Source organism: Hemitrygon akajei, chromosome 14 (genome assembly GCF_048418815.1).
Source record: "Hemitrygon akajei chromosome 14, sHemAka1.3, whole genome shotgun sequence".
Classification (NCBI taxonomy): domain Eukaryota; kingdom Metazoa; phylum Chordata; class Chondrichthyes; order Myliobatiformes; family Dasyatidae; genus Hemitrygon; species Hemitrygon akajei.
In genome coordinates, this window is record NC_133137.1 from 12859442 (window position 1) to 12885908 (window position 26467).

The 26467-nt window shown below is 38.5% G+C and overlaps 1 protein-coding gene across 3 annotated transcripts in view; it reads left to right on the top strand.

The window, feature by feature from the left end:
* tbx5a (T-box transcription factor 5a) overlaps positions 1 to 26467 on the top strand; it is a 68317-nt gene that overhangs the window by 12321 nt on the left and 29529 nt on the right. For 2 of the 3 annotated variants that reach the window (XM_073065476.1, XM_073065477.1), the window contains exon 9: positions 426 to 2881. The exons of the other annotated variant lie outside the window; for it this stretch is intronic. In XM_073065476.1, the coding sequence (XP_072921577.1) occupies positions 426 to 1012 (587 nt within the window). In that variant the 3' untranslated portion in view covers positions 1013 to 2881. Of the gene's footprint in view, positions 1 to 425; positions 2882 to 26467 lie in introns of those variants that run through there. 3 annotated transcript variants of the gene reach the window in all.

Consider the following 26467-nt stretch of genomic DNA (forward strand, 5'->3'; position numbering starts at 1 on the left):
ATGTTTGCCAGGACACTGGAGAAGAACTCGCTTGTTATTCTTCAGATAATGTCGCGGAATCTTTAACAATAATCAGTGAGTGCAAAAGACCTCAGTTCAATGCCTCATTCCAATACGGTATATGGTTCTGACCTTGCCACCTCCTCTTAGTAGCGGCATAGAGTGGAGTGTGAGTCAAGGCATTGCTGTTGTGCCTATGAAATGAAACTTAAGTTCACAACCTGCTGATCTGAAGTGACCTCAAAGACATGAGACACTATACCTCATGGACCCAAGATATTTACAGACAAAATTACTGCTAAAATATTTATGAGATCATTTTAATCAAATTTACAAACAAATGCAATGTCTTCAATAGAGATGCTTCATACATAGATGGCCTATTAATTAAACTTGATTCCACTCTGATTTATTTATATAAACAGTAGAAGAAGACTGCAACTCGACCGAGCATCCATTCAAGAAGTCATATATAGAAAGTCCTCCGCCTGAAGATGACCCTTTCTACAGGTCCTCAAGTTACTCCCAACAACAAAACCTTACTCCTTCTTATCGGACTGACTCAGCACAACGGCAAGCATGCATGTATGCTGGCTCTACACCGGGAACGGACCCCAGCTCCAGCCTTGATGACATTAGTTGCAACACTTGGGCCACTGTTCCTTCCTACAGCAGCTGCACAGTGACTGCGATGCAGCCCATGGACCGAATACCCTACCAACACTTCTCAGCACATTTCACATCAAGCCCATTAATGCCTCGCATCTCTGGAGTTTCCAACCATACATCTCCACAGATAGGGGATACGCACAATATGTTTCAGCATCAGACCTCAGTTTCTCACCAGCCCATAGTCAGGTCTTGTGCTCCTCAAGCTGGCATTCAGTCTGCAAGCAATCTTCAACCTGGTGACTACTTGTATCCACATGGCATGTCAAGAACCCTCTCACCACATCAGTACCACTCAGTACATGGAGTTGGCATGGTGCCAGAATGGACTGACAATAGCTAATTCACAGATCTCCCATTGATCTGACATACATGAATGTTTGTGTTTGATGAAACTGAACACAGTTTTAAAGCAATACTTTTCTTTGGAAAATCGATCATAAATGGCTGTAATTTTCAAAGGATGTTTTACAAAGTGACATATCATTGAGATATTCTTCCCCTTCCTTCTTCCTACTGTATTTATTTGAATGATATTTAAGTAAGTCATTCACCAAAAAACAAAAGTGAAGGATTCCATCTGGTGGATGTTTCTCTGCAATGTATAGTTAATGTTTCTGAGGTATTTCATTTGTAAACTTGGTCAAAAGTTGCATAGATATCATACAAACAGAAGAATCATTTGATGCATGAATACAATACATAGAAAACTCCCCCTGTTGAACAAGTTGCCACTGTGATATCACATGCTATAGATGAAGAAATATGGTGTGGCGTAATGAGCAATAGAGGACACCTGCACGCCTACACGTGTCACTGGAAGGAGGAAATAATTAACTCTCTTTCTCTGGGCAATTGCTATTACATTTTTTTCCATAATTATTTCAAAATGTAACCAGCAGGGTTAAAACAAGCAAAATGCTCATCAGATCGATTGGTTAGTGAAGTACTCTTTTTAGGGATCAAGAGTAAAATCGTAATATATTTATAGCTTTGTAAAATAAGAATGAGTGAAAACCAATCTAAACAGATCTTGCTTATGTAGCAGCAGAGGGGAAGAAAGGGAATCAAATTGTTTTACAATAGTTAGCAACACTGAGTGGCTATAGGGGTAAGCAAGAATATCACATGATTAATATTCAATTAAATATTTTTTAAAATAAAATTTAATGTCGAGACAATAACTAGACATGCAAATTATTTCATTACTTTGGATTTTAGGAATTGTGAAATACTTCCACAACTTATATTGCCCTGACCTGCCACAACCTCAGAAATCTCATCTGTCCTGTTAGTAGGACTATGACCAAGATATACAATTAAATTCCTGAGTTCAGGAAGATAATCATAGAAGTTCCCAAAACTTCAATAATGTCAAGAAGACATTTTAGGTTCAGAATTCAGGCTATATATTCTGCTTCAGAAGCAACTTAGAATGGCATTATTTACTTTGTTCATAGAAAAGATTGGAAAAAGTAGGGGAAAGTGCACTATTTCCAGATATATAACAATAGGACAACTCAACATATGTACATGCAAAAACTAGTGGATGTAAATATTGAAGAGAACATAGGTATTCGTTGTTTCACTTATGGTAAATATTTTATACAAATACCCATTTACAGCTATATATGTTTGATATGTTGATCTTGTGATACTTAGCATCAACCTCTAATTCTCTCCCATTTTGAGCAATACAGGTGTTTACATCATGAGGCAAAGAATAGTATTCTTAAATTATGTATCAAGCAATAAGTAGCTCATTATTCAACATGAATAAAGTGCAGAAATTGCTTGTAATAAATATTAGTATCTTTCTGGTCAATAGTATTTATTGTTGGACAATCCTAAAAGTGCTTGTTTTGGAGTATTAAGAATGATATATTGTTAGAGAAGAGTTGTCAAAGGAGTACGCTTGGAAGTTTTTTTGGTGTATAAAAGAGATGAATCAATTATGCTTCATTGTAAATAAAACACATTGTATATACTGAAATGAATTAACTTCAAATACTATCTTTGAGTGACTTAACTTTTCTCTGGCATCATGTTATCAATCTCTATCCAAACAAATAGGGATCTGCCATTGAATGGGTTTACTAAGTCAAACACTCAGACTGTAAAATATTGTAAAGATTGAGGCACATGACTGCAAGCATGTAAGGAAAATATAGTGAAATCACTTTCAGTACATTAAAGGCAGTTAACACACTAATTTATCTGCCTTTGTGTTTGTGGGTTCATTCGCATTGCACTCTATAATACCTGTCCCTTTTGCAAATTAAAAGGACATTAAAAATACCTCCTTCTGTTTAAGGTCCTTATAGTTTTTGTTGTAAGCAATCGTTACCATTTCGATTCTATGCCAGAATGCACTAAACATACTTCAATGCTGAACATAACAGAGTCCAAAATGATGTATTTATATTAATGTACTCATTGTGTGGTGTTGGTTAGTGTGTGCTTGTGTGATCCAATTGTTCTCAGTGAAGGGCACTTATAAAGGTTTTACTTTTTAGATTGTAATTAGTTTTGAATTGTATTTTGCAATGAAAGACACAACTATGGGAAAGATCATACAGCAAATAAATAAGCTTTGTTAAAAAGAATCATAAAAGTGGTCCTTTGAAAAAAAAATCAGTGACAAAAATAAAGCACATAAGATACCCAGGGTCAGTTATGACAGTGTCATTTTGGGTGTACACTTAACTGTGGAGTTATATTCTTAAGTTTATATGCCACGATACAAAATATTGTTACTATGCTTGTGAATACTAGTTTGACCAAGTTCTTTTACAGTTGATGCACTGCTGCCCTGCTTGAACTAATGTTAACAATTCTTTCTGAATTATGAAAAAGAAGTGCTGGATGAAGGTTTCATTTGTTAATTTTTTGGCAAAGTTTGAAGCCATAAGCAGATCTGTGATTCATGCTATGTTTATGTAATCTTGATAGAGTACTCCAGGTTTGTACAAATGTAGCAATTTAATATCTTAATTATGCCAATCTTAATCTTCTGCTACACCATATGTGTTATGCCCAAAAAGAGTAGGAATCAATTTTCCAGCATTTGAAACTTAAAGATTCAAGATTCAAAGATTTAATGTACATTGATTATCAAACTATGTATACAGTATACAACCCTGAGATTCATCTTCCCCACAGACAGCCACAAAACAAAGAAAACCCTAGAACCCATCCAAAGAATAAATATCAACCATGCATAAAGAAAAAACAAATCATGAAAATGGCAACAAGAAAAGAAAATGAGCAAAAAACACAGAATATAAAACACAAGATCAACAGAGTACAGGCATATCCAGTTCAGCTCAGTGGTTGTTATCTGCATGCTGCCCCAATTCAAAATTAAAACCTTAAAGTACTTTAAGATCTGTCAATAATGTAAAACATAAATTGGAATTTATTTAAAAAATCTAATAACTGCACAAAACCAAAGGTTTTTAAATGTTTCAGTTTTTCTGATAAATGCATCAAACTTTACTTAAAAATGGAGGCTGATTCACAAGTTAATTTAGTAATTCCCTATGTCTCCATGTCACCTACCTTTTGTGACTTCTCTGCTTTACCTAAAATGGAAAAAGCTAAGTTTCAGCATCCTTTTACTTCTGTAAGCCTTTGGCAAAAAATTGATTGCTCATGGACTTCACACAGATTGAATGACTAAAAACAACAAGTTTATTCTTTGATACTTCTTGCCAACTGGCAACAACAGTGCTCTGCTACTTGTGAAGAATAAAATCGATTTCACTTGTATGCAGAGGCTCAAACAAAACAAAATGATGTAGTCCATGTTTAAAAAATCTAACATATTGAACTGGTCTTCACAGAGTTTGTATTGTCAGTGGTTTTTCCAACCTTTAACAAAGTCCTTTGCAAAATGTAGATATGAAGAGCTCACGTATTGTCTCTGAAACCTTCTATAAATATTGTTGGAACCCAGGCTGCAGTTAGTGACATGGCATAATGTAAAGGAGTACAAAATTAGGATGAATTTATTCACACATGGGAAAGGTTGACCAAATATACACTGGTAAATCTGGAAATATGAATTTTAAGCAAGATAAAATAATCAAACATTATTTTATTATTAACATGCTAGGACCTAGAGAATTCTCATCAATTTAATGTGATTCAAATGATGTAACTGTATACATTTTTGTGCATGCTGTATATTCTGTAGCTATGCTGAAATGTAAACAAAATACTGTCTACTAGCTTAATAGTGAGACATTGGGAACTCAGAACCAGCTGATTTGCTTTTCTGACAGTAAATATACTCCTGTAACATTGAATAACCCTGTAACATAGCATATTGCTGAGCCCATGGTTTCAATTCTGATATTTATGATCCATTTTCTCCCATTCATTTTTGCTTTGGAAACTGGTCGTCGCTGCCAAAACTATTTGGCTTTGAGGAGATACTGTGAACTATTTTCTTGGTTTGGTGCACTCCATTCGCAGGACGTCCCTTGCAACTTGTTGGGTCAGAAACCGTAGGAAAGGTGATACGTTTCCAAGTCAGGATGGCATGTTACTTAGAGGGGAATCTGCAGCTAATGATGTTTCCATGAGCCTATTGTTCTTGTCTTTCTTTCTGGTAGAAGTTTTGCTGGCACCATCAGAGTAGACTACTTTCGTAAATCCAGTATGTTCTGTGCTGTGCACTCCTGGGGAATCAAATGAATGCTTATCATGGTTGGTGTGTGCTAATCAAGCAGGCTGCCTTGTCCTGAATAGTATAACACATCCTAAGTGCTGCTGAAAATTTGGACTCTCCAGTCTGAAAGTAAGGTGCTTTTCCCAGAGGTTATACAGAAAATGATACATATTCAAGCAGGTGAGGAAGGATCTCTGGAGAGGGTAACTAAGTTAGCATTTCTGATTTATAATATTCCATAGAATGCTATTGGCCCAAAAAGTTAATTCCTTCCTCTTTTCATAAAAGTTGTTTGAACTGCTGTGTGTTTCTGTTTTATTTCCTTTTAGCTGTGTCAGCGGCTACTTCAGGATTGTTAATTCCTGAGGTGGTTTTCAGCATTGGAAGGAGCCTAATTAAAAAAAGAAGAGTCTTCTGAAGTTGTCTGGAGCCATTTTCAAACATGGTGCAATGTGCACATTGCGACAAGTCAAATTTTAAATTTGTGAACTTTTTCAAGGGAATTTAGAGACAATTTGAAATTGATTCTCTCTGTAGTTAGCTAATTATTCTGCAGCTAGCAAGCTAATGATAAAGCAAATCATTTGACTGGCACCACTACCCCCAAATTTAGCATAACTTCTCTACATTACATACAAACCTTGCAGATCTTGTGATGATGGTGTTGGGGATGGCGCTATGGTGTAGCAGATAGTGTTACAAATTCAGCATCTCCATTTCAAATCTCACCTTCAGCGCTATCTCTCTAGAGTTTGCATATTCTCATGTCACTGTATGGTACTCCAATTTCCTCCTTCGTCACAAAGATAGACTTGTTTTTTTAGTTCTATTGGTTGTTATAAATTACCAGTGGTATAGCTGAGTGACAGGACAATCAAGGGAGCTGATGGGGATGTGAGAGAAACCTTCTCTCAGGAGGTGTGGTGATTTTATTCTGGAAGTTGGCTAAGACTCAATAGTAGAATTGCCTCATTCCATGCTATTTGAAAACATAAAATACAATGATGAAAAATATATTCAGTGGCCACATTATTTGGAACCTCCTGTACCTAATAAAGTGGCCACTGATTGTATGTTCATAGTATTCTGCTGCTGTAGCCCATCCACTTCAAGGTTCAATACCCTGAGCATTCAGGGATGCTCTTCTGCTCAGCGCAGTTGTAATGTATGGTTATTTGAGTTACTAGCACATTCCTGTCAGTTTGAACCAGTCTGGCCATTCTCCTCTAATCTCTCTCATTAACAAAGCACTTTCATCCACAGAGTTGCCATTCATTGGATGTTTTTTTTACAAAAAGTTTTGCACCATTTTCTGTAAGCTCTAAAGATGTAGTGCATGTAAATCCCAGGTGATCAGGAGTTTCTGAGATACTCAAACCACCCCATCTGGCACCAACTGTCATTCCACAGCCAATGTCACGTAGATCACATTTCTTCCCTGCTCTGATGTTTGATCTGAATAGCACCTGAACCTCTTGACCATGTCTGAATGCTTTTTTGCTTTGAGTTACTGCAACATGATTGGCTGATTAAATACTTGCATTAACAAGCTGATGTACAGGTGTGCCTAATAAGGTGACCACTGAGTGTATAATATTAGATTAATCAGAAACTATGTTCCACATCACCAAATATATAAGAGAAGCAAACTTGCAAATGATGGTGATGTCAAAATGTTGCTGTTCTTGTCATTCCTGTTGGTAGGGATGAAGGGGGATATACTACTTGTCAATTTATTTCTGGTGTAATTTAACATTATTTCCTGTTGTTCACTGATAATGCAAACAAACATTATGTAAAGAGTCGATGGTCGTGGTCCCAATCAAATAAATTGCTTTGTCATTAGTTTACATAAATTGCAGTGTAGTTGGTTAACTGCAGTTAACCAGAGAATCTATTTAAAATGGTCCCCGCGTTTCCTTGGAATACTTAACTAATTTAAAATTTGGCTTGACACAGTGTACATTGCTCCATGTTTGAAATTGTCTCCAGACAAATCCAGAAGACTATTAATGAAACTTGAGACCAGCACTCAGAAAGAAACCACACAATCCTAAGTGAAATTAAAAAAAACATACCCTCAACTGCCTCACTAATGCAGTGGGGAATAAAAATAACAATTTTCCCCCACCTGTCCCCAAGAAGAGGCCTGGCCTGATCCAGCACCACCTGGAAAGGTGAGAAGTAGACCAGAGATATTTGCCAAAGACCTTTTACAGCCATTAAAAAACACTTGGACAGATAGCCTGGATAGGAAGGGAGTAAAGGGATATGGGATTGATGTAGGCAAATGGGATTAGAATGGATAGGCGTAATGTGTTGGGCTGAAAGGCACATTTCTGTGCTCTATAACTGCGGCTACCTACAGTATTTACCGTATTAACAGGGAGCTGGATTTATTACCCTATTTGGATATATTGCTTTTCATGACATTGGCCCTACAGAATTAGGAAAAAGAGCAAAAATATTTAAAAGGTATTTTAATGACAGTAGAATTTTATCTTCATGAACCCTGGAAATGTTTATGCTATTAATACTAACATAAATTATATCTGGACTAATATGGATTTGGCCAATTAAAAGACAAAATGAGTTTCTTTGTTTGCCCAACTGAATATTTTATTGCATTTCAAATGGGGCCTCTTCTATGGACAGGAATCTGTAGCTGCAGAGTTGGCGAGAAATTGAATGTGAGCAGATGGGAAATGATAAGCCAGGTTTGTACATGGAGCGAAATACCCAAGAACCGAAAGAAGCAGCTTTTTCCCGCTGCATTTTCAATGGGGTGCAACTCTGAAGGCACACCAAGCTTTTAATCAATTTAACATTTGTTATGCATCATGGCTTATTAAGCTGAGCAATAATCTAGTGAATTGACGAATATATGAAAGGGTTGGATATTAGAACTTTGGGCAGGCATAATCAGAGAAGGAATACCATCAAAATTTCATTCTTTTAATTTTGTTTAAGCATGGTTCCATAGATCTACCTTTTACATCTGTCCCCCCTGTTGTTTAATTACTTTATTCATAAAATGCAAATATGTTTTGGATGCATTGATAATGAACAGAATCAAACTAAATGTTGATTCCAATGGTTATTCTTAAACATTATGCCTTCTTATACAAGGTACAATACACTGTTTAGAAAATTTAAATGTCAATCCAGATCAGAGGCGAGAGCTGATTTCACTTGTTCTCTGCAATGGCCACTCCTTCCTCTCTATGGCATTGAGGCCATGAAGACTGCCCTGACTGTTGTGGTCTGTCCCTGCTAATATGATGAACTGCTAAGCCAGGCTTTGGGCCTACTCCGGGTTGCACCAGGGTTCGGAGCTGAGGATGCAATTTTGGCTCGATTTGTTGTTGTTCGCTTCAATTGTTTGCATGATTTGTGCCTTTTTTCCTTCTCTGGTGTATCGGGTGTTGGTCTTTCATTTTAATTTTTATTCTTTTCTTTTTCTTTAACTGAGTTCTTTCGGCTTTCTTGCTTTGCAGCTACCAGTGAGCAAACAAATTTCAAGATTGTATAATTTATACATTCTTTGATAATGAATGCACTTTGAATCTTTGACGTTTCCTTTAATCCATTGTGCACCTATACAGATATTAATAAGATAGAAACAGTTAATCTTTGACTTTGCATAATTGCAGTAATCTTGTATTTAGTTCCAGACCTTGTTTAAAGTGAATCGTTATAGAACTTTGACCAGCAGCCAATCTGGACAACTGAAGTTTGGAGAGGAGGGAACTTCAATCAGTTCCACTGCCCAAGGATGAAAGGCAGGAGCAGGTCAGGGCAGTGTAATAGAGCTTTGACCAGCAACCAATCAGCATTTGGAATTGATCAGTAAAAGCAAATTAAAGGAAGGCGGGGCAAGAGTGGACATAGTCAGAGCGGCGATCTTAAGCCTTTAGCTCTTTGAGGCTTCCAGGAAGAAAGACTTCACTCAGAGAAAGCAAAGGAAAGAAAAGCTCAAGTTTTTCCCCCTTCTTTTCCTTGCTAGGACAGTGGAGAAGCCAGGCAGGATAATGAAATGAACCTCTTGCAGGATGTGGGAAGGAAGGGAGACCTCCAGGGTCCCTTATGACTAAAACTTCAAGAAGTGCATCCAGCTGCAGTTCCTAACAAACTGCGTTAAGGAGTTGGAGCTGGAAATGGATGAACTTCGGATGATTCAGGAGGCTGAGGAGGTGATAGATAGGACATAAAGAGAGATAGTTACATCCAAGATGCAAGACACAGGAAACTAGGTGACATTCAGGAAGGGGAAAGGCAGTAAGCGGCTAGTGCAGAGTACCTTGGTGGTGATCTCCCTCAACATCAGGTATATCACTTTGGATACTGTCTGGGGGGTTGGGGGGAGTGACAGTGGTCATGTCTCTGGCACTGAGTCTGCTTCTGCAACTCAGAAGGGAATGAGGAGGTAAAGGCACTTGTAGTGATAGGGGAATTGACAGGAGGTTCTGTGGTGAGAATGAGATTCCTGGAGAGTATGTTGCCTCCCAGGTGCCAGGGTCTGGGATATCTCAGATCGAGCCCTCAGCATTCTTAAGTGGGAGTGTGAACAGCCAGTAGTTGTGGTTCATGTAGGTAGCAATGAAATGGGTAGGATGAGTGATGAGGTTCTGCATAAGAAATTCAGGGAGTTTGGTGCTAAGTTAAAGGGCAGGGCCTCCAGGGTTGTGATCTCAGGATTTCTGTTCATGCCACGTGCTAGCGAGGCTAGAACTAGGAACATTATACAGTTTAATACGTGGCTAAGGAGTTCGTGCAGGAGGAAGGGCAAAAGATTTTTGGATCATTAGGCTCTCTTCCTGGGAAGGCAGGACCTGTTCAGAAGGGACCATTTGCACCTGAACTGGAGGAGGACTAATATCCCGACAGGAAGATTCGTTAATGCTGCACGGTGGGGTTTAAACTAGAGTTGCAGAGGGATGGGAACCAGAGTGCCACAACAGTTAATGGAGAGTTTGTGGAGGCAGATGTTGATAAGACTTCTGACAGAGTTAAGAATTAAAAGGTTAATCATGGTGTGTCTAGGGTCTTGAGCCGCCTATATTTCAATGCAAGAAGTATTGTAGGAAAGGCAGATAATAGTGATGAAGATGAGGTAGCTGGTTTGCAACCAAGGCAAAATGTAGGGCGGAGAGGGCAAAATTTCGTTCAAAAGGATGAGCTGCACCGTAAAAGGTGGAAAAAATCGAAAGGAGTGAATACAGGAGTGAAGGTGGTGTATCTGAATGTGCACAGTATATGGAATAAGGTAGAAGAACTTGCAGCATAGTTGATGATTGGCAGGTATGATGCAGTAGGCATCACTGAGCCATGGTAGAAAGATTATAGCTGGGAGCCTAACGTTCAAGGATACCATTACTAGAGAGATGCTTCTTGGGAATGGTCTGATGGTAGGGAAGTCACCTGGATGAGATGGCGTACACACTAGAGTTCTGAAAGAGGTAGCTGAAGAGATTATGGAGGCATTAGTAATGATCTTTAAAGATTTACTAGATTCTGGAATGGTTCTAGAAGACTGGAAAATTGTAAATGTCACTCTACTCTTCAAGAAGGGAGGGAGACAAAAGAAAGGAAACTACAGGCCAGTTAGTCTGACCTCAGTGATTGGGAAGTTATTGGAGTCAATTATTAAGGATGAGGTATCAGGGTACTTGGAGGGACATAATAAAATACTGTGTAGTCAGCACGGTTTCCACAAAGGAAAATCTTGCCTGACAGATCTGTTTGAATTCTTTGAAGAAATAACAAGCAGGGTAGAAAAAGGATAATCAGTTGAAGTTGTGCACATGGATTTTTGGAAGACCTTTGACAAGGTGCACACATGAGACTTCTTAACAGGTTATGAGACCATGGCATTGCTGGAAAGATTCTAGCATGGATAAAGCAGAGGCTGATTGGCAGGAAGCAAAGAGTGGGAATAAAGGGTGGTTTTTTTGGTTGGCTGCTGGTCACTAGTGGTGAGGCATTTGTGTTGGGATTGATTCTTTTTCCATTATACATCAGTAATTTGAATGATGACATTATTGGCTTTGTTGCAAAGTTTGCAGACGATATGAAGGTAGGTGGAGGGACTGGTAGTTTTGAGGAAATAGAGAGGCTATAGAAGGACTTAGACAGATTAGGATGATGAGCAAAGAACTGGCAGACCAGATGCAGTGACAGGAAGTGTATGTTCATGCACTTTGATAGAAGAAATGAAAGGGTTGACTATTTTGTAAACGGAGAGAAATTACAAAAAACTGACGTGCAAAGGGACTTGGATTCCTTGTGCATGATTCAAAGGTTAATTTGCAGGTTGAGTCTGTGGTGAGAAAGACAAATGCTCATCCTGCAAACTAACCTTTACGGAATCGTGCACAAGGACTCCCATGTCCCTTTGCAGCTCAGTTTTCTTTTGTATTTTCTCTCCATTAAGAAAATATTCAACCCTTTCATTTCTTCTCCCAAAATACAAGACCATTCATTTCATTAGCATTAATTTCAAGAGGACTAGAATATAAAAGTAAGGATGTAATTTTCAGACTTTGTAAAGCACTGGTAAGGCCCCACTTGGAATACTGTGAGCACATTTAAGCCCCCTGTCTTAGAAAGGATGCGCTGAAATTGGAGAGGGCTCAAAGGAAGTTCACAAAAATAATTCCAGGATTGAATGGGTTGTCGTATGAAGTCTCAGACTGTATTCACTGGAATTCAGGTGAATAAGGGGTGACCTAATTGAAACCTATCGAATGGTGAAGGGTCTTGATAGAGAGAATGTGGAGAGGATGTCTAAGTCCAGAGTACACAGCTTCAGAATAGAGGGGCATCCTTTTCGAATGGAGAGGAGGAGGAATTCCTTTAGCCAGAGTGTGGTGAATCTGTGGAAATCTGTGCCACAGGCAGCTGTGGAGGGCAAGTCTTGGGTATATTTAAGGCAGAGGTTGATAGATTCTTGATTGGTCAGGGCATGAAAGGATATGCGATAGGGGGAGAAGGCAGAAGATTGAGGCTGAGAGGAAAATTGGATCAGCCTTGATAAAGAGGTGGTGGAGATTCAATGGGTTAAATGGCCTAATTCTGCTCCTATATCTTATAGTCTTATGCTGAAGGGTGTTAATGAGTGGACAGATTATATTGTGACATTCCCAGTAAGGTTGCTGGGCTAGTTTATTCAATAGCTTTGTAACCAGCTTAGTAAGCATTGTGGATTCATTACTTTTACTTATTTACTGTTTGTGAGCTATTTTTGAAATTGAAGAGAAGTAAAACCTTTTTTTTTAAACTTAATTGAAGCCAATTTCTATCATGGAATGACTGTGCTGCAATGCAGCTGTGAGAATCATTCCGTGTGCACAAAAGCACAGACACACAGGGAGTGAAAGGGTGTGTTGGTGCTTGCTTTAATATGAGTCCCAGTAATGAAATAGTTGAAAAAAATCTATGCCCCCAGTTTAGCTCGTCAAAAGTTTAATTGCCAGAGACACTCAACAGTGATTAGAATTTAAACAATTAGAATTTTTTTAAAAAAATGATTAAAAAAAATTGAAAGAAGAAATGTAAACAAAAAAGTCAGTAAGTTCTAAAACATAAATTAGTTTCTTAATACTTATCTTGCAGCAGATTCACTGTGACGCAATTATTCAGATGTTTCCCAAACAAAACTCTGGGGGATTATTTAAGCAAAATATTCTGTCCCCAGCCTCTGAAGGAAGTCAAACTTATGAGTACAGTTGGCCAACGGCTCGTTAAGGGGGGATAGCAAATTCACAATTTGTTGTGCTTTTGCATGCGTGCACATGAAACTGGCACAGAGCTGAGGGCCTGATGGGTTTCTTGGGTGCCATAATTGTTTTCAAATCTATAAATCCAGGGCTTGAGGCACTTGCGCAGTGAAATGGTGAGGACTTCTGGGCAGAGCTGCCAACATTTCTCCAGAAAATCAAGCCAGCATGTTTACTTGTGAATGACTTCTTCATTCTAAGTAAGTCCATCTGAGTCTGCCACAATGTGCAGGATGTGCAGCAGCTGAATAAAACTCATACTGTTACAAAGTTTTCTTGCTAGTTTTGGCCTCATGCCCCTTTTGTTACCTTTATATTACTGAAGCATTTTAAGCCAACCATTACATGCAACAGAACATTTTGCGATGCAATTAAATATACTTTTATGTGGTTGATGCTAATAAACTTGATATGGTACATTTGGTTTAAATCTGTTAAAAAAGGTAAAGTAGGATTTGTGTTTACTTGAACACAACTCTCAATCCCATAGTATTCTAACATGCTTTATAACCAATTAAGTAATTCCAAAATGTTGTTTACTTGGCATTATAATTTTTCTTGTATTGTAGAAAATATTGAGACTAATTTGCATGGAGTGAGATCTCAAAAGAGCCCAGATTAGTAGTGAAAAGTAAATTTGTTGAATATCATAAGGGAAGAAGGTGTTCACTAGTGTAATCCACAGAGCAAGAATAATTATATAAACCATTAAATGAGATGAGTTCATTCTAGGAAATCAAGAACTCAAAGTAATTAAATGAAACACTTCAATGTTAAATTACATTGACAAAAGTTTAGGACTCTGAGTAAACTAAGAATGCACTCAATAACTAATAATAGGACAACTGAGATCATTTGCAAAGGTCACATTTATAAAATGAAGATATGTTGATCCATGCTTAAACCAAACATCAAAGAATAACGTCAAGGGTCTCGGCCCAAAACGTTGACAGTGCTGTTTCCCAGATGCTGCCTGGCCTGCTGAGTTCCTCTAGCATTTTGTGTGTGTTGCTTGGATGGTTTCGTCCTCTGCTTATGCCCATCCAACGTGGTAATATTCAACCATTATATATGTCAATTACCCTTCAGACCAATAAGGGCATGTGGATTTTAAAAATCAGAGTACAACAGCAGCTGGAAGGATTTGCTTAGGCTCAGGATTTCTCCGTTGGAATCTGTTGTCAAGAAAGACATTCTCAGTTTGTTATTCATGGAAGTGCACACTAGAACATAGTGAGACATGTAGGAAAAATTGCTATCCAGACGAACATAGCAAAAAGTAGAAACCTAGTGATATTTTGATTGTTGGGTGCATGAATGGGATTTCTACAACAACCAGTGTAAGTTATGCATGTTGGGGCACCTCTCTGTCGTAAGATAAATGACAAAGCAGATTCTACGGGAAGAAGAGTAAAAGACAACATTGATGGCCACTACTGGATCAAAACATGGTTGGTAGGAAAAAAGTGCTGATATATTTAAGACAGACTGTCAACAGCTAGAAAGGAGGTTGAAGGCTGGGGATGGGAATTAAACTGGATATTTCCTGAAGCTGAACATGAGGATCATAAAGTGAAGTTAGCCCATAGCTCTTCACCTGTTATAGATAGCACCACATATTCATCTTGCTGCCAATGATCATGACTGGAAGGCCAACAAGGTAATGAACTTATAGTTGATTATTCTTTGTGTATTAGAAAGCGGCCCTATTTTAGAAGTGGATAATACTAGCTCAAGCTAATTTTTGTGTTACTATTTACCTGTACTTCTTCGAGGTTGGGCAGTGGGGGATGGGGGAAGTTGTTGGTCAATATGACTGCCACAAGTCGTGGAAATTGCTTTGAAAGGTATGGCACTCAGTCGGAGAAAATAATCTTCATGGTATCTAAGTGCAACTGGAGGCATTTATGGAAGAGCCAGTGAGAAGGAAAGATTTAAATGAAACCTTGTAGCCAAGAAATACATTAGATAGGAACACAAAAGAGACACAAACGTTGAGAAATTGGGATGTAAATTCCATGATCTCACATGTACAATCAAGGTCAGTGATTGGATCTACAAATGCCATTTTCAACCAACTTCATAAACTGTCAACCAATAATCCTTATCAGTTGAGGGAATCTCAGCCAACAGTGATAAACCTCGCTAAACGATCAAATAATTGCTGTTATTCCAAGTTTCACCCTTGCACTTCAGTGCTTGCACACACTGCAGGCATCTCAGCCGAGCCTTTACACAAAGTTGTCAAGTAACCTAACAAAAACCTAAACTAGCCTCAGCAAGGACTTTCATGGGGAGATAATTCTGGTAAAGAATAGACACAATTGTTGAGAACAGAGAGAAAACATTCAAATAAGAACTCCTGGATGACTAAATTGTACAGGGATTAAAATGTAAATAAAGCATAAGACAATTGCAAGGTTTTCAATCAAATCAGAATCGAACTGAAAACAGAAGGGAAAGGTCACACTGAAAAAGTATACAAGGAGATAAAAAGATAATGAGAATATTATAGTGGATAATATGTATTGGAGCATAATATTCTTTTACATATTAGTCAAAGAAGATTATCAAGTCAAGTCACTTTTATTGTCATTTTGACCATAACTGCTGGTACAGTACACAGTAAAAACGAGACAACGTTTTTCGGGACCATGGTTTTTCAGTAGAAAAACTAGACTGAACTACGTAAAAAAACAACACGGAGAAAGCTACACTAGACTACAGACCTACATAGGGACTGCGTAAAGTGCACAAAAACAGTGCAGGCATTACAATAAATAATAAACAGGACAATAGGGCAAGGTGTCAGTCCAGGCTCTGGGTATTGAGGAGTCTGATAGCTTGGGGGAAGAAACTGTTACATAGTCTGGTCATCAGAGCTCGAATGCTTCAGAGCCTTTTCCCAGACAGCAGGAGGGAGAAGAGATTGTATGAGGGGTGCATGGGGTCCTTCATAATGCTGTTTCCTTTGCGGATGCAGCGTGTAGTGTAAATGTCCGTGATGGCGGGAAGAGAGACCCCGATGATCTTCTCAGCTGACCTCACTATCCGCTGCAGGGTCTTGCGATCCGAGATGTTATGTTAGTAGATAAGATAAACAGGACTAACTAATATAAAGCTGACATGGTGTGGGACTGAAATACCAGACTAGAAGACATTCTTTTGTGGACAGTTAGCCCAAGGGCTTGAGTTCAAATTTTAAAAAGGCAGCGGTTGAAATTAAATTCCAGTAATTAAATCAGTTTAGTCACAGTAATGGTAACTATGATTATGATAAAAACCTGTTTGGTTCACTAATGTCTTCCAAGGAAAGAAATCCAACACTTCTCTATTTTGCCCATTATGCTGCTGGTCCTCCATCTCTGGTGTTCATAGCTTCCTTCATCATGTCAGTAACTTCAAAAATCCAGCACTTAGCCTTCATATGCTTGACTCCAGATGGTCTCATCAGGGGCAACTAGGGATGGGCAATAAATGTTGGTATTTTCAGCAATATCCATATTCAGTCATCACATATTTAAAAGGTTAGCAGTCCTCGGTGTAGACAAGTCATCCAGCACAAATGGGATATGTCCAAAGTTACTGTGGAAAATAAAGGAGAAAATTACAGAACTTCTGCTGCTGGACATGAATGGTTCCAGCTGTCTCCAAAATTTCACACATCGTGCTCCTTGTTGAAAAAAAATGAAAAGGGACAAGTCACATAATTGCTATCAATGCAGTCAAAATTGTCCTGATTTCAGAGGAATGCTCTCACAGAACTGGTCCTTCCACAAGATTATGGCTTAGAGGGAAAGGAGAGGCTATTTTAAGGATAAATAGTAGAAAGTATAAATAAATTATAGTTAGAAGTTTTATAAAATAAGTTTTGCCTTTAACCGAAGTGAAGTCTCAAAATCTAATGTAGGCTGGAGGCAGAGAATTAACACAATTTTTGAAGGATTAGAGGAAAACGCTGGAATTTTTCCCCTAATGATGGTAGGTGTTTGAGTCCCCTCACCTGAGATGGCGGTGGAAACAGAAATTCTTGCCCCAATTTAAAAGTGCCTTGATGTGCACTTGAACAGCTGTGACCTACAGGGCTATAAAAGGCGAGGCTAAGTTCAGAAAGTGTGCAGTAATATATGAAACCCAACATAATTGTCAAAGGTAATTCCTAACAGTCTTCTGCACCTGGATATTTAAAGTCACATAGAAACTTTAGCATTTCTCCCATTTAAACAAATACTCATAATTTTTGTTTTTTCCAGCAAACAGATTACCTCACATTTTTCCATATTGTACTTATTGCCCCTTTATTCAGCCTGACAATATCCTCTTGAAGTCTTTTTACATCTTCATCACAGCTTACATTCCAACTTACTTTTACATCATAAGTCATCTACCGAATCAACTGGTTACAATGGGAAAGATGATAACAATTTGCCTTCTCTCTCACGAAAATTATCCACAGATTTCTTCCTTTGATCGCTATTTCCACTGAAAATGGACTGGTGTTTGTGATCATATCGGAAGTGCTTGATTCATGATTCATCTGGCTTCCTCCGTGAGATCATAGACAACGCAGAGGACAGTCTTCAGCCAATTCATTGCGCTTCTTACTAAAATGCAGTAAAGATTCTGGAACCAAAGAACACTGTAGTTGTAGTACTTGTGCTTATGCTTAGGACTGTGCTTCAGAATTAGTTGTATCTCTAGCTTCAGTGTTCTAGATCTGCTACAACATGCATCCACCTGATTATTTGGAAAATGTTAGATAGTTTTGTCTGCAACAAGCAGGATAAATACAGTCCAGTTTACTCTGGCAGCATCCTGATGCTGCCTGGCCTGCTGAATTCCAGCGTACAAAATAAATCTGAGGCTTAGAGGTTCATACAATTTTCTTTTGGTGAATTAATTTCTCTTCAACTTCCATCTAGCCCACATCTGATAAATGGACATCACACTGGATCCTTCAGTCTTAGGTGTAGACCAATTCGAGGAGCTCACATATATTTCATCACCTAATGTCTGGCAGTCATCTTTGGATGATTTTTTTTTGTATATTAGTGGAAGACAACAATTAAACAGTTCAAATGATTTTGATTAATTTTGGGAAATAATTAGTTACTCTACATGTGAACTGGAATAGAAACAGAATGCAAATACTTCAATTATCAAGGAAAATAATAAGATAATTATCCTTAAATATTTTATTGTGAAGAGATTTAAACAGTACTTAGAAATTACCTTATTTACAAAACAGAACAAGTTTAGCTGAACAAGTGTATGTAATTAAAATATTTCAGTTTTAATAAGGTAACAAGTGAAATGGTCTCCAACTGTTACAGTCTCATTAAATAAAGCTCCATATATTTTAAAATTCATAGTGTTTCCCATTCGCAAAACAATTATTCTTCTTGAACTCTTGCTTCATTGAGTATCACCCATGCAGCTGTTCTCAATGAATGCTCCCAACCATTCTTCTAACTCTGCTTCATGAAACTGTCACTGAAGCCTGAAAACTCTGAAATGCAGAATAAATATTCCACTGCTAAAAAATGGTCCCTGTTTGATCCACAGTTATTAAATTTAAATTGCATTTGTTATTGTTACTGTAAAACTATGCAAAGAAAAGGAAAACATAACCTAATCTTAGCTGATGTCCTCTGGAGATCAGTGGTTGCAATGTTAATTTTGGACGATGGTATAAAACAGGTAAATAAGATAAATGTCATCCATTTGGATTTTTGTTTTTGTTTGTGTTCAATGGGTTAAATCAAAAGCAGCCTTTCACACTCCCATCCAATATTTAAATTACCCTGCAGGCACTTAATTATGCCCTGGTTAGTGGACAAAGCAGGTGCCTGAATTTTACTAGGGACTTTGACTGAAAACAGGTGGAAAAATAATTGTGTCTTGGAGTTATTATTGGCTGTGTGCTACTGTTGATTCCAGCCCTCTACTTCAGGAGCATGTGCACTGATGCACTACTTTCAGATGATCGATTAATCAGAATAAAAAAACAGATTCTAATACAGTTTACCTAAATTAAAGCAAAATGGAGAAATGATCTCCCTTGTATTTAGACTTTGTCTTGTTCAAGTGTACAATTGTGCAAGAGATTTCCACAGTAATAGTGAGATCCTACAAATCACATGCTTCCCGTAAATTCAGAACACAAGGAAATGATTCATCTGCCATTGAGTGTGCATGTTTTGGAATGTTTTTCATTACAGCTTTTTAGGCGTAACAGTGTTTTGTTAAGGGGTTATTTATTCTGAATCTCTGCTGCATCATAAATCTCTCATTCTGTTCAATCTAACCTGAGAGCTAGGTCTTTTAAATTATGTCCAAACAGGAGTGGCTATTCATAATGAATTGAAATTGTAGCCATTGCACTGCCCTGCTGAATGAATATTATATAAAACAGATTGACATGCACATGATTCCATTGTTTACTTGACAGCAATGGTATGCTGAACAGTGCCAAGCTACACTTGTACACAATCCTGCAGGTTGAACCCTCGCAGAATATTGGCTAGCTGCATATGAGAAATGGATAGACATTACTCATGGTGATTTGGAGGTTTGCAGATATTCAGTAAAGATGTAGTGCTAGTTGGTGAAGTACAATCCTTTAGGTGATAGTTAAAATCCTGCAGATGCTTTCTGTCTATGCCTTTGATACACGATCAGCTTCCCTAGCAGTACTGTCTCAAATGCACACAGCTTCTCACCTATCTTCTCCAGAAAAGTGTTGCTTTGATCTCAGACAGAAACCTTTCAGAAATCTGGCTGATTGAGTTTTCATAGTGGAGGCTTCCAGTAAAGCCAGAAACTGTCAGAATAGTTTCTTACACCAGGTTTGACATTATGCCTCACACATGAAACTTTGAAACCAAAATTAGATCAGACTTATTAACATTTAACTTCCTAAATTTAAATTTTGGATTTCAGAATTACTGGAGGAAAGATTTAGACCATATTCTGTGTAAGCTTATTTTCACTTGGGATTTTTTGCCCTTGATTAAACCAGTCTTACATCATACACATTACAGCCTGGCAGTTAGGCATTGGGTTAACATTATACAAATTCCTTTGTGCAAGTCTCAGAGCTCTTAAAAGCAGTTTGCTTCTCAGGCTAAAAAGCAGATGGAGGAATGCTATGCCAGCCAGTTAAGCATTTGTGCAATAATATAGAAAGTAATTCCCAGATTCATATTTTTACTGCTTTGTAGTGACACTGATTGAAGACAGTATTACAATTTTGTCAATAACCTGTAGATGGAGGACAGAGATTTCCCAAATTTAATACTGTCATCAGACAATGTAGAAATCAGATAGGTGAAGCTGCATTGTAATTCCAATGTTCAAGTGATTTCTTTTTCCCCAATATATAAGTTAAATAATAAAAAATAAGTTGACATACTGTATACATGTGGCTTAAAAGAGCTTTTGTGATGTGACAGTGTTTTGCTGTGAAAAGGAAGGGATGTTAGAATTACACCACACTCCTTCTGAAGTGTATTACAAAATTCACATGTAATTCATTCAGTGGTTATTAAAAGTTGTGCAACTTCTGGAAGGATATTACTAAGTTGTTCTTTGAAGCATAAATGAGGGTCATCCCCATGTTACTGATTACATACACAATAACAAATGCCCACAGTCAGGGAACAAGATGCTGTGAAGTGCACCTTGAAGTATTGCACCCTTGGTAATTGCCTAGAAAAGTTTATCAGGGTGAGGCTCAGAAAGCACACCGATCCCAATCTTGTAAAGTTATTCTCACAAACTTTTGGATATTGATGTCTAAGGTGGCAGAGGTATTTTACAGTCTAGTCACATTCCATCCTGACATAAATGTCCAGGTTAATTGTTAACTATAGATAAAAATGCCAGCTTCCTCCATCAGTATCTCCGGGTATGTCCTCGTCCACTGGCAAGACAGATTCATCAGAGGGTATGGCCCAGTGACTCCACATCATTGACTCTAGATCTCACAAAGTTTCATGGAGTCAGGTCAAATGTGGGCAGGGAAAGCTTCTGATTACAAACTACATGGGTCTCTGTTGCTCAGGGTCAAATATGGATGTCTGCGTTAAAGTCAATACTTCAGTCAGTATGCAAGCCAGAGAAGTACGGCATGGAGTGCGAACTGTTGCCCATGCAGCAGCCTCCCCCTCTCCATACGACTGATGAATCCAAAAGAATAGCAGAGACTGATCAACACCTACTAAATGCTGGAGGAACTCAGCAGGCCAGGCAGCATCTATGGAAAAAGTACAGTTGATGTTTCGGGCCGAAACCCTTCGTCAGGTCCCTTTGTGTGTGTGTGTGTTGCTTGGATTTTCAGCATTTGCAGATTTTCCCTTGTTAGCAGAGATCGAAACAGTTTGGCACCAGCAGCGTTGTAGGAGTTACCAATCAGAGTCAAACTCAAAGTAAGACTGCCTTAGGGGCTCCAGTTCCAGATTGTTCCTTGGGGTTTACTCCCAAAGCCTTACCTACCAGCGGGTATAGCCATAAGTATCGGAGGTTTGAGATCAGAGTTTTCCTTCTCCTAGATGAGCTGCCAACCACGGCTGACGAACCCCATCTGCTCAAAGTGATTGGTTTTAAGGTCCCCGTAACTCTGGCTTAACTAAGCCACACATGAAGGCCAGGAGCTGGACTTGCCTGTTAGAGTCAAAGGCAGTGGGAGCCTATCCTCATTATCTCCCATCCACCCAGCTATGACAGCCTTATGAACCAGCTGTAGACTTCCACAAACTGACTCGTTTTTGCTGATCAGAATAAATTTTGTTCATCTGCACAGGAAGTAGCAAAGACAAGAAACTTACTCTGGGAGAAACCTCACACCCATCGCTTAGAGTAGTTTGGTTAATCCCTCCATGGACCAAGCAGCTGAAGTCCAAAGAGCAAGCTGCCAGCATTGTTCTGTGTTAGGTAATGAGCAAGCCAACATCAGAGATAAGCACAGGAGATTCTCCAGGTGCTGAAAATCTAGAGCAACTCTCACAAAATACTAGAGGAACCCAGCAGGTCAGTCAACATCTCTGGAAATAAATAAACAGTCAATGTTTCATTACTGATAAGCCTCCTTTACCTCATCCTCATCAAGCTACTTGTGATATATACTAGCATTTGCAGAAGTGATCAATACGGAGACCTGGTGGAGATAAAGTCATGAGTTCACAACTTCCATTATGCTGTGTGGCACCACCATCATTCTTAGAACTGGGTTTCTGTAATGAACTGCTGACTGTGAGTTGCAGCTGAACTGCAATCCAAAACCTCTTAGCTCCATATCAAACCCAAGGACCAACCCTGTTTTGCGGTGGGGCACATTAGGAATTTCTGGGAGGAGTGTCAGGCATATATAAAAGTGACGTACCAATCTACTGAGAATGCTCCACATCAAAAACATCAGGCAGTGGACAATGCTGAGTAATTTCATAACTGATGAATCAGCTCAAAGATCTGCAGTTCTGGCTTGTCTAGCTATGAAAGGGGGATGAAAATTAAAGCAGGTAATGTGAGACACCATGGTCCTGAAAAACGTTGTCTCATTTTTACTGTACCAGCAGTTATGGTCGAAATGACAATAAAAAGTGACTTGATTTGACTTGACTTGACTTGACTTGAGAAGGGACTACAGGAATATCTTATCCTTAAGGTTGACAGAGTCCAGCAAGTAACTGCTATAGGCAAGGATGAAGAATTCCCAATGATGTCCAAGCAGAAATGTAAATAATCTTGGCTTCCTCCTGAGGTCTTTATCACAAAAAGCGGTCTTCAGGAAATTTGGTGTAAGCCATGTGATTGCAAAAATGCTGGAAAGGACTGGATTTGACAAAGACAACATCCCAGTTGTAATGATGAAGAACTTTATTCAAGCTAAATGCACACTTCGCTGAATTTTTCTGGGAAAGTTCTGCACTGGAAGTTATCCAACAATACAGAAGCTGCTCAAGTATGTCTTAGTCATAAAAAAAAAGTCAAAATCAAATAAAATAGTATAATTGTAACCACTGGTAAATAGTGGAATGTATTTTTGACAATCTTCCCAAGTGGCACTTAACCACCAATAACCTGTTCCTTGGTGGTTGCGAATGAAACACCCATGTTTAACTGTGGCAGGACTTAGGCAAAAGCCAGACTTGGTAAATAACATTCACTCCTGCCAGATACTGACTAAATCCAACAAATGAGGATCTAACAACCCTACCCTTGGCATTGAATAGCATTATTTTTGCCAAATCTGCTACCATAAACATCCTTGGTGTCATCAGAGCTAAACAGAGCCTTAGCTCCAAGAGTAGGTGAAGCTGAGTTCCCTGTGAGGAATGACTTATCTTTTGATGGCCCCAAAGCTTTTCCGCCATCTGCAAGTCATAGGCCAGGAGCATAGAGAAGTTCAGGTCCAAAGGAACTTAGCAACTCAATATGATCCAGGACAATGTAACTTGTTTGACTTGTATTCCATTGATTGTCCCAATAATTCATTCCCTTCCATCTTTAATACTGAGAACTGCAGTGTGTGCTGTACACAAAACGGATTGTAATTACTTGGTTGGATTACTCTACCACTCCCTTCCAAACACAAACAGAAAAGGGATTCAAGAACCTGGGAACATGACCAGCAGTGGGGTTCTCTCTAACTCATAAACAATTCTCAAAGTCGTGCATAGGCATAAACAAAGTCATGCACAGGCATTCTCAAGTAATGGAATCCACTCTAACACCACAGATTATGTGGATCCTAGATTGGTGTCTACAGTCATGTAAGGACCTACCAATAGACAAGACTGTGGGACAATATCATAGTTGAGTACTGCTACTATATGTAACATTATTTATTTATTTATTGAATATTTAGTTTCATAGATAAACTGTTTTTTTCATCATTATTGTTGAGAACCAAGACAGTAGAGTGATTAGATGACTATATGAAGCTGTTCAAAGACAGCATAGTAATGAAGAAACAACCACTGGAAAAATGAACTGGTAAAACATTGCATATTTGTAGATGCAGAAATCCAATTACAAAATACAGTACCTTTTAATTAGGTTATGTAACTAGTTTCACATTCAAATACAAATAGAAGATGTAACTGTAATGTAAATTGAGAAGCCTTGTGATGTCAATCAAGTGGTAAGAGATTTTTGGTGCAAAGCATACAAACAGTAACATCCATCAGGTGACTTGCTGCAATTTAGCTTATTAGTTGGAAGTATTCAGCAAGTCAGGTAGTAAACAAGGAGAGAAAAACAGAATGGACATTTCAGACTGATGACCTTTCATCAGAATCGGGATGTGTCAGAGGTCAGGGAAGGTTTAAGATGCAAAGAAAGTTGGAGTCCGTGAGCAGGGAAGGAAAGGAGAGATTGTGCTAGGGTGGAAGGCAAAGGAGATAAAATGACATAAGTGATGATAGAGCCAAGAGGAAGAGCATTGCTAGCAGAAAATAGAAGGATAAAGATAACTATGAACACTGGAAATGTGAGCCTCCACTGCTGATCTGGAGTTTCAGATTGCCAGGGGCTCCAATGAATTGAATTGACTTTATTACTTACATCCTTCACATACATGAGAGTAAAAATCTTTATGTTATGTCTCCGTCTGAATGTGAAGATCAGGCCCAATTAGAAGATCAAGTTCTATTCATTGAATCTGCATTGGGTTTTATTAGAATAGCACAGGAGGACAAAGGGTTAAGAATTGGAATGGACTGGAAAACTAAAGGGAATTAAAGCTTACTTTACGCATGAGGTATCTGCAGCTTTTTGTTTTTGGACTATGCCTAATTTACTGTTGATTCCGGCTTCTCACCATAAGGATTGTTTACAGTAAAATTCTTTCCTTCTGTGGTTTCTTTGTTTGGTAGACGTTATTAGCTCACATTTTAAATTTTCTACCTGACCACTCTCCCTGTGTGAATTTTTCTTTATTCTTCCCTTCCCCCCCTACTACTAGGGCAAGTTCAAAAAGAAAGTATAGTCCATCTTTAACTATGGGCATTCTATTCTTGGCGACCATGCACACATTCAAACCATGATCCAATTGAACAAGAGGAACATGGCGTGGTGTCCAACTCTGTGGTTATATAACATTGCCGCAGAATTTCAGTTTGGCAGCTTAAAGTTTCAATATGTAAATAGATATCGAGTCTTACCTTGTAAATAAATCACTACCAATTTACTTTCAGTACCTTGAGGCATATCATGAAAACATTACATATTGACAAAGAGAATAGGAGAAGGTTGAAAGGTATTGATGACTTCTGTTTGGCAAATTTTAATTGAACTTGGAGCAACAAATCTGATTCTTTGTCATGTTTTCCTGCAGTTGCTCACACAGAAACTTGTTTGTCTAAAACATTGACATGTATCCACAGGACTGTTTAGCACAGTACACCACAGTGTCAAGAAATAGTAACATTGGCATCACATGCACCAAGTCTAGCTGTGTCACAGTTGAAGAAGAATGATGTGAAATGGCCTTAGCTTTTTTGACCAAACTCAGAACCATTCAGCTTCTATATTCAACGAATGGACATATCTTCAAAGCACAAAAGCTGAAGGAGAAGGTGACCATATGAGCTGAAAATGGTGTAATATGCAGGCTAAAAAGAGCAATACTTTTCATAGAGATTGATCCCAAAATGGATGGCACACTGAAAAATCTTTTCACAGACTGCAGAGGTAAAGATGCCATTTTGAAATATATTGTTCAGTACCTGGAAGATCATTTGACTTTAAAACCATTAGCAATAGCAAAAATGTTAAACAGGAGAAAGTGTATAAGATGATGAGAAGCATTGATTGTGTGGATTGTCAGAGGCTTTTTCCCAGGTCTGAAATGGCTAGCACGAGAGAGCACAGTTTTTAGGTGCTTGGAAGTAGGTACAGAGGAGATGTCAGGGGTAAGTATTTTACACAGAGAATGGTGAGTGCATGGAATGGGCTGCCGGCAATGGTGGTGGAGGTGGAAATGACAGGGTCTTTTCCGAGACCCCTGGATAGATACATGGAGCTTAGAAAAATAGAGGGCTATGGGTAAGCCTAGGTAGGTTCTAAGGTAGGGACATGTTCGGCACAGCTTTGAGGGCCAAAGGGCCTGTATTTTGCTGTAGGTTTTCTATGTTTCTGTGTTTCTTGGTCTGAAGATGGTGAAAATTCAATAGAACACACACAGGATGCTGAAGGAAATTGGCAGGTGAGGCAGCATCTATAGATATGAATAGATCGTCAATATTTTGGGCTGAGTCCCTTCTTCAGGACTCTGAAGAGAAGATTTAACTTTCTTCAGGGTAGGCATCCGTGAGTCCTGAAGAAGAGCCTAGGTCTGAAACGT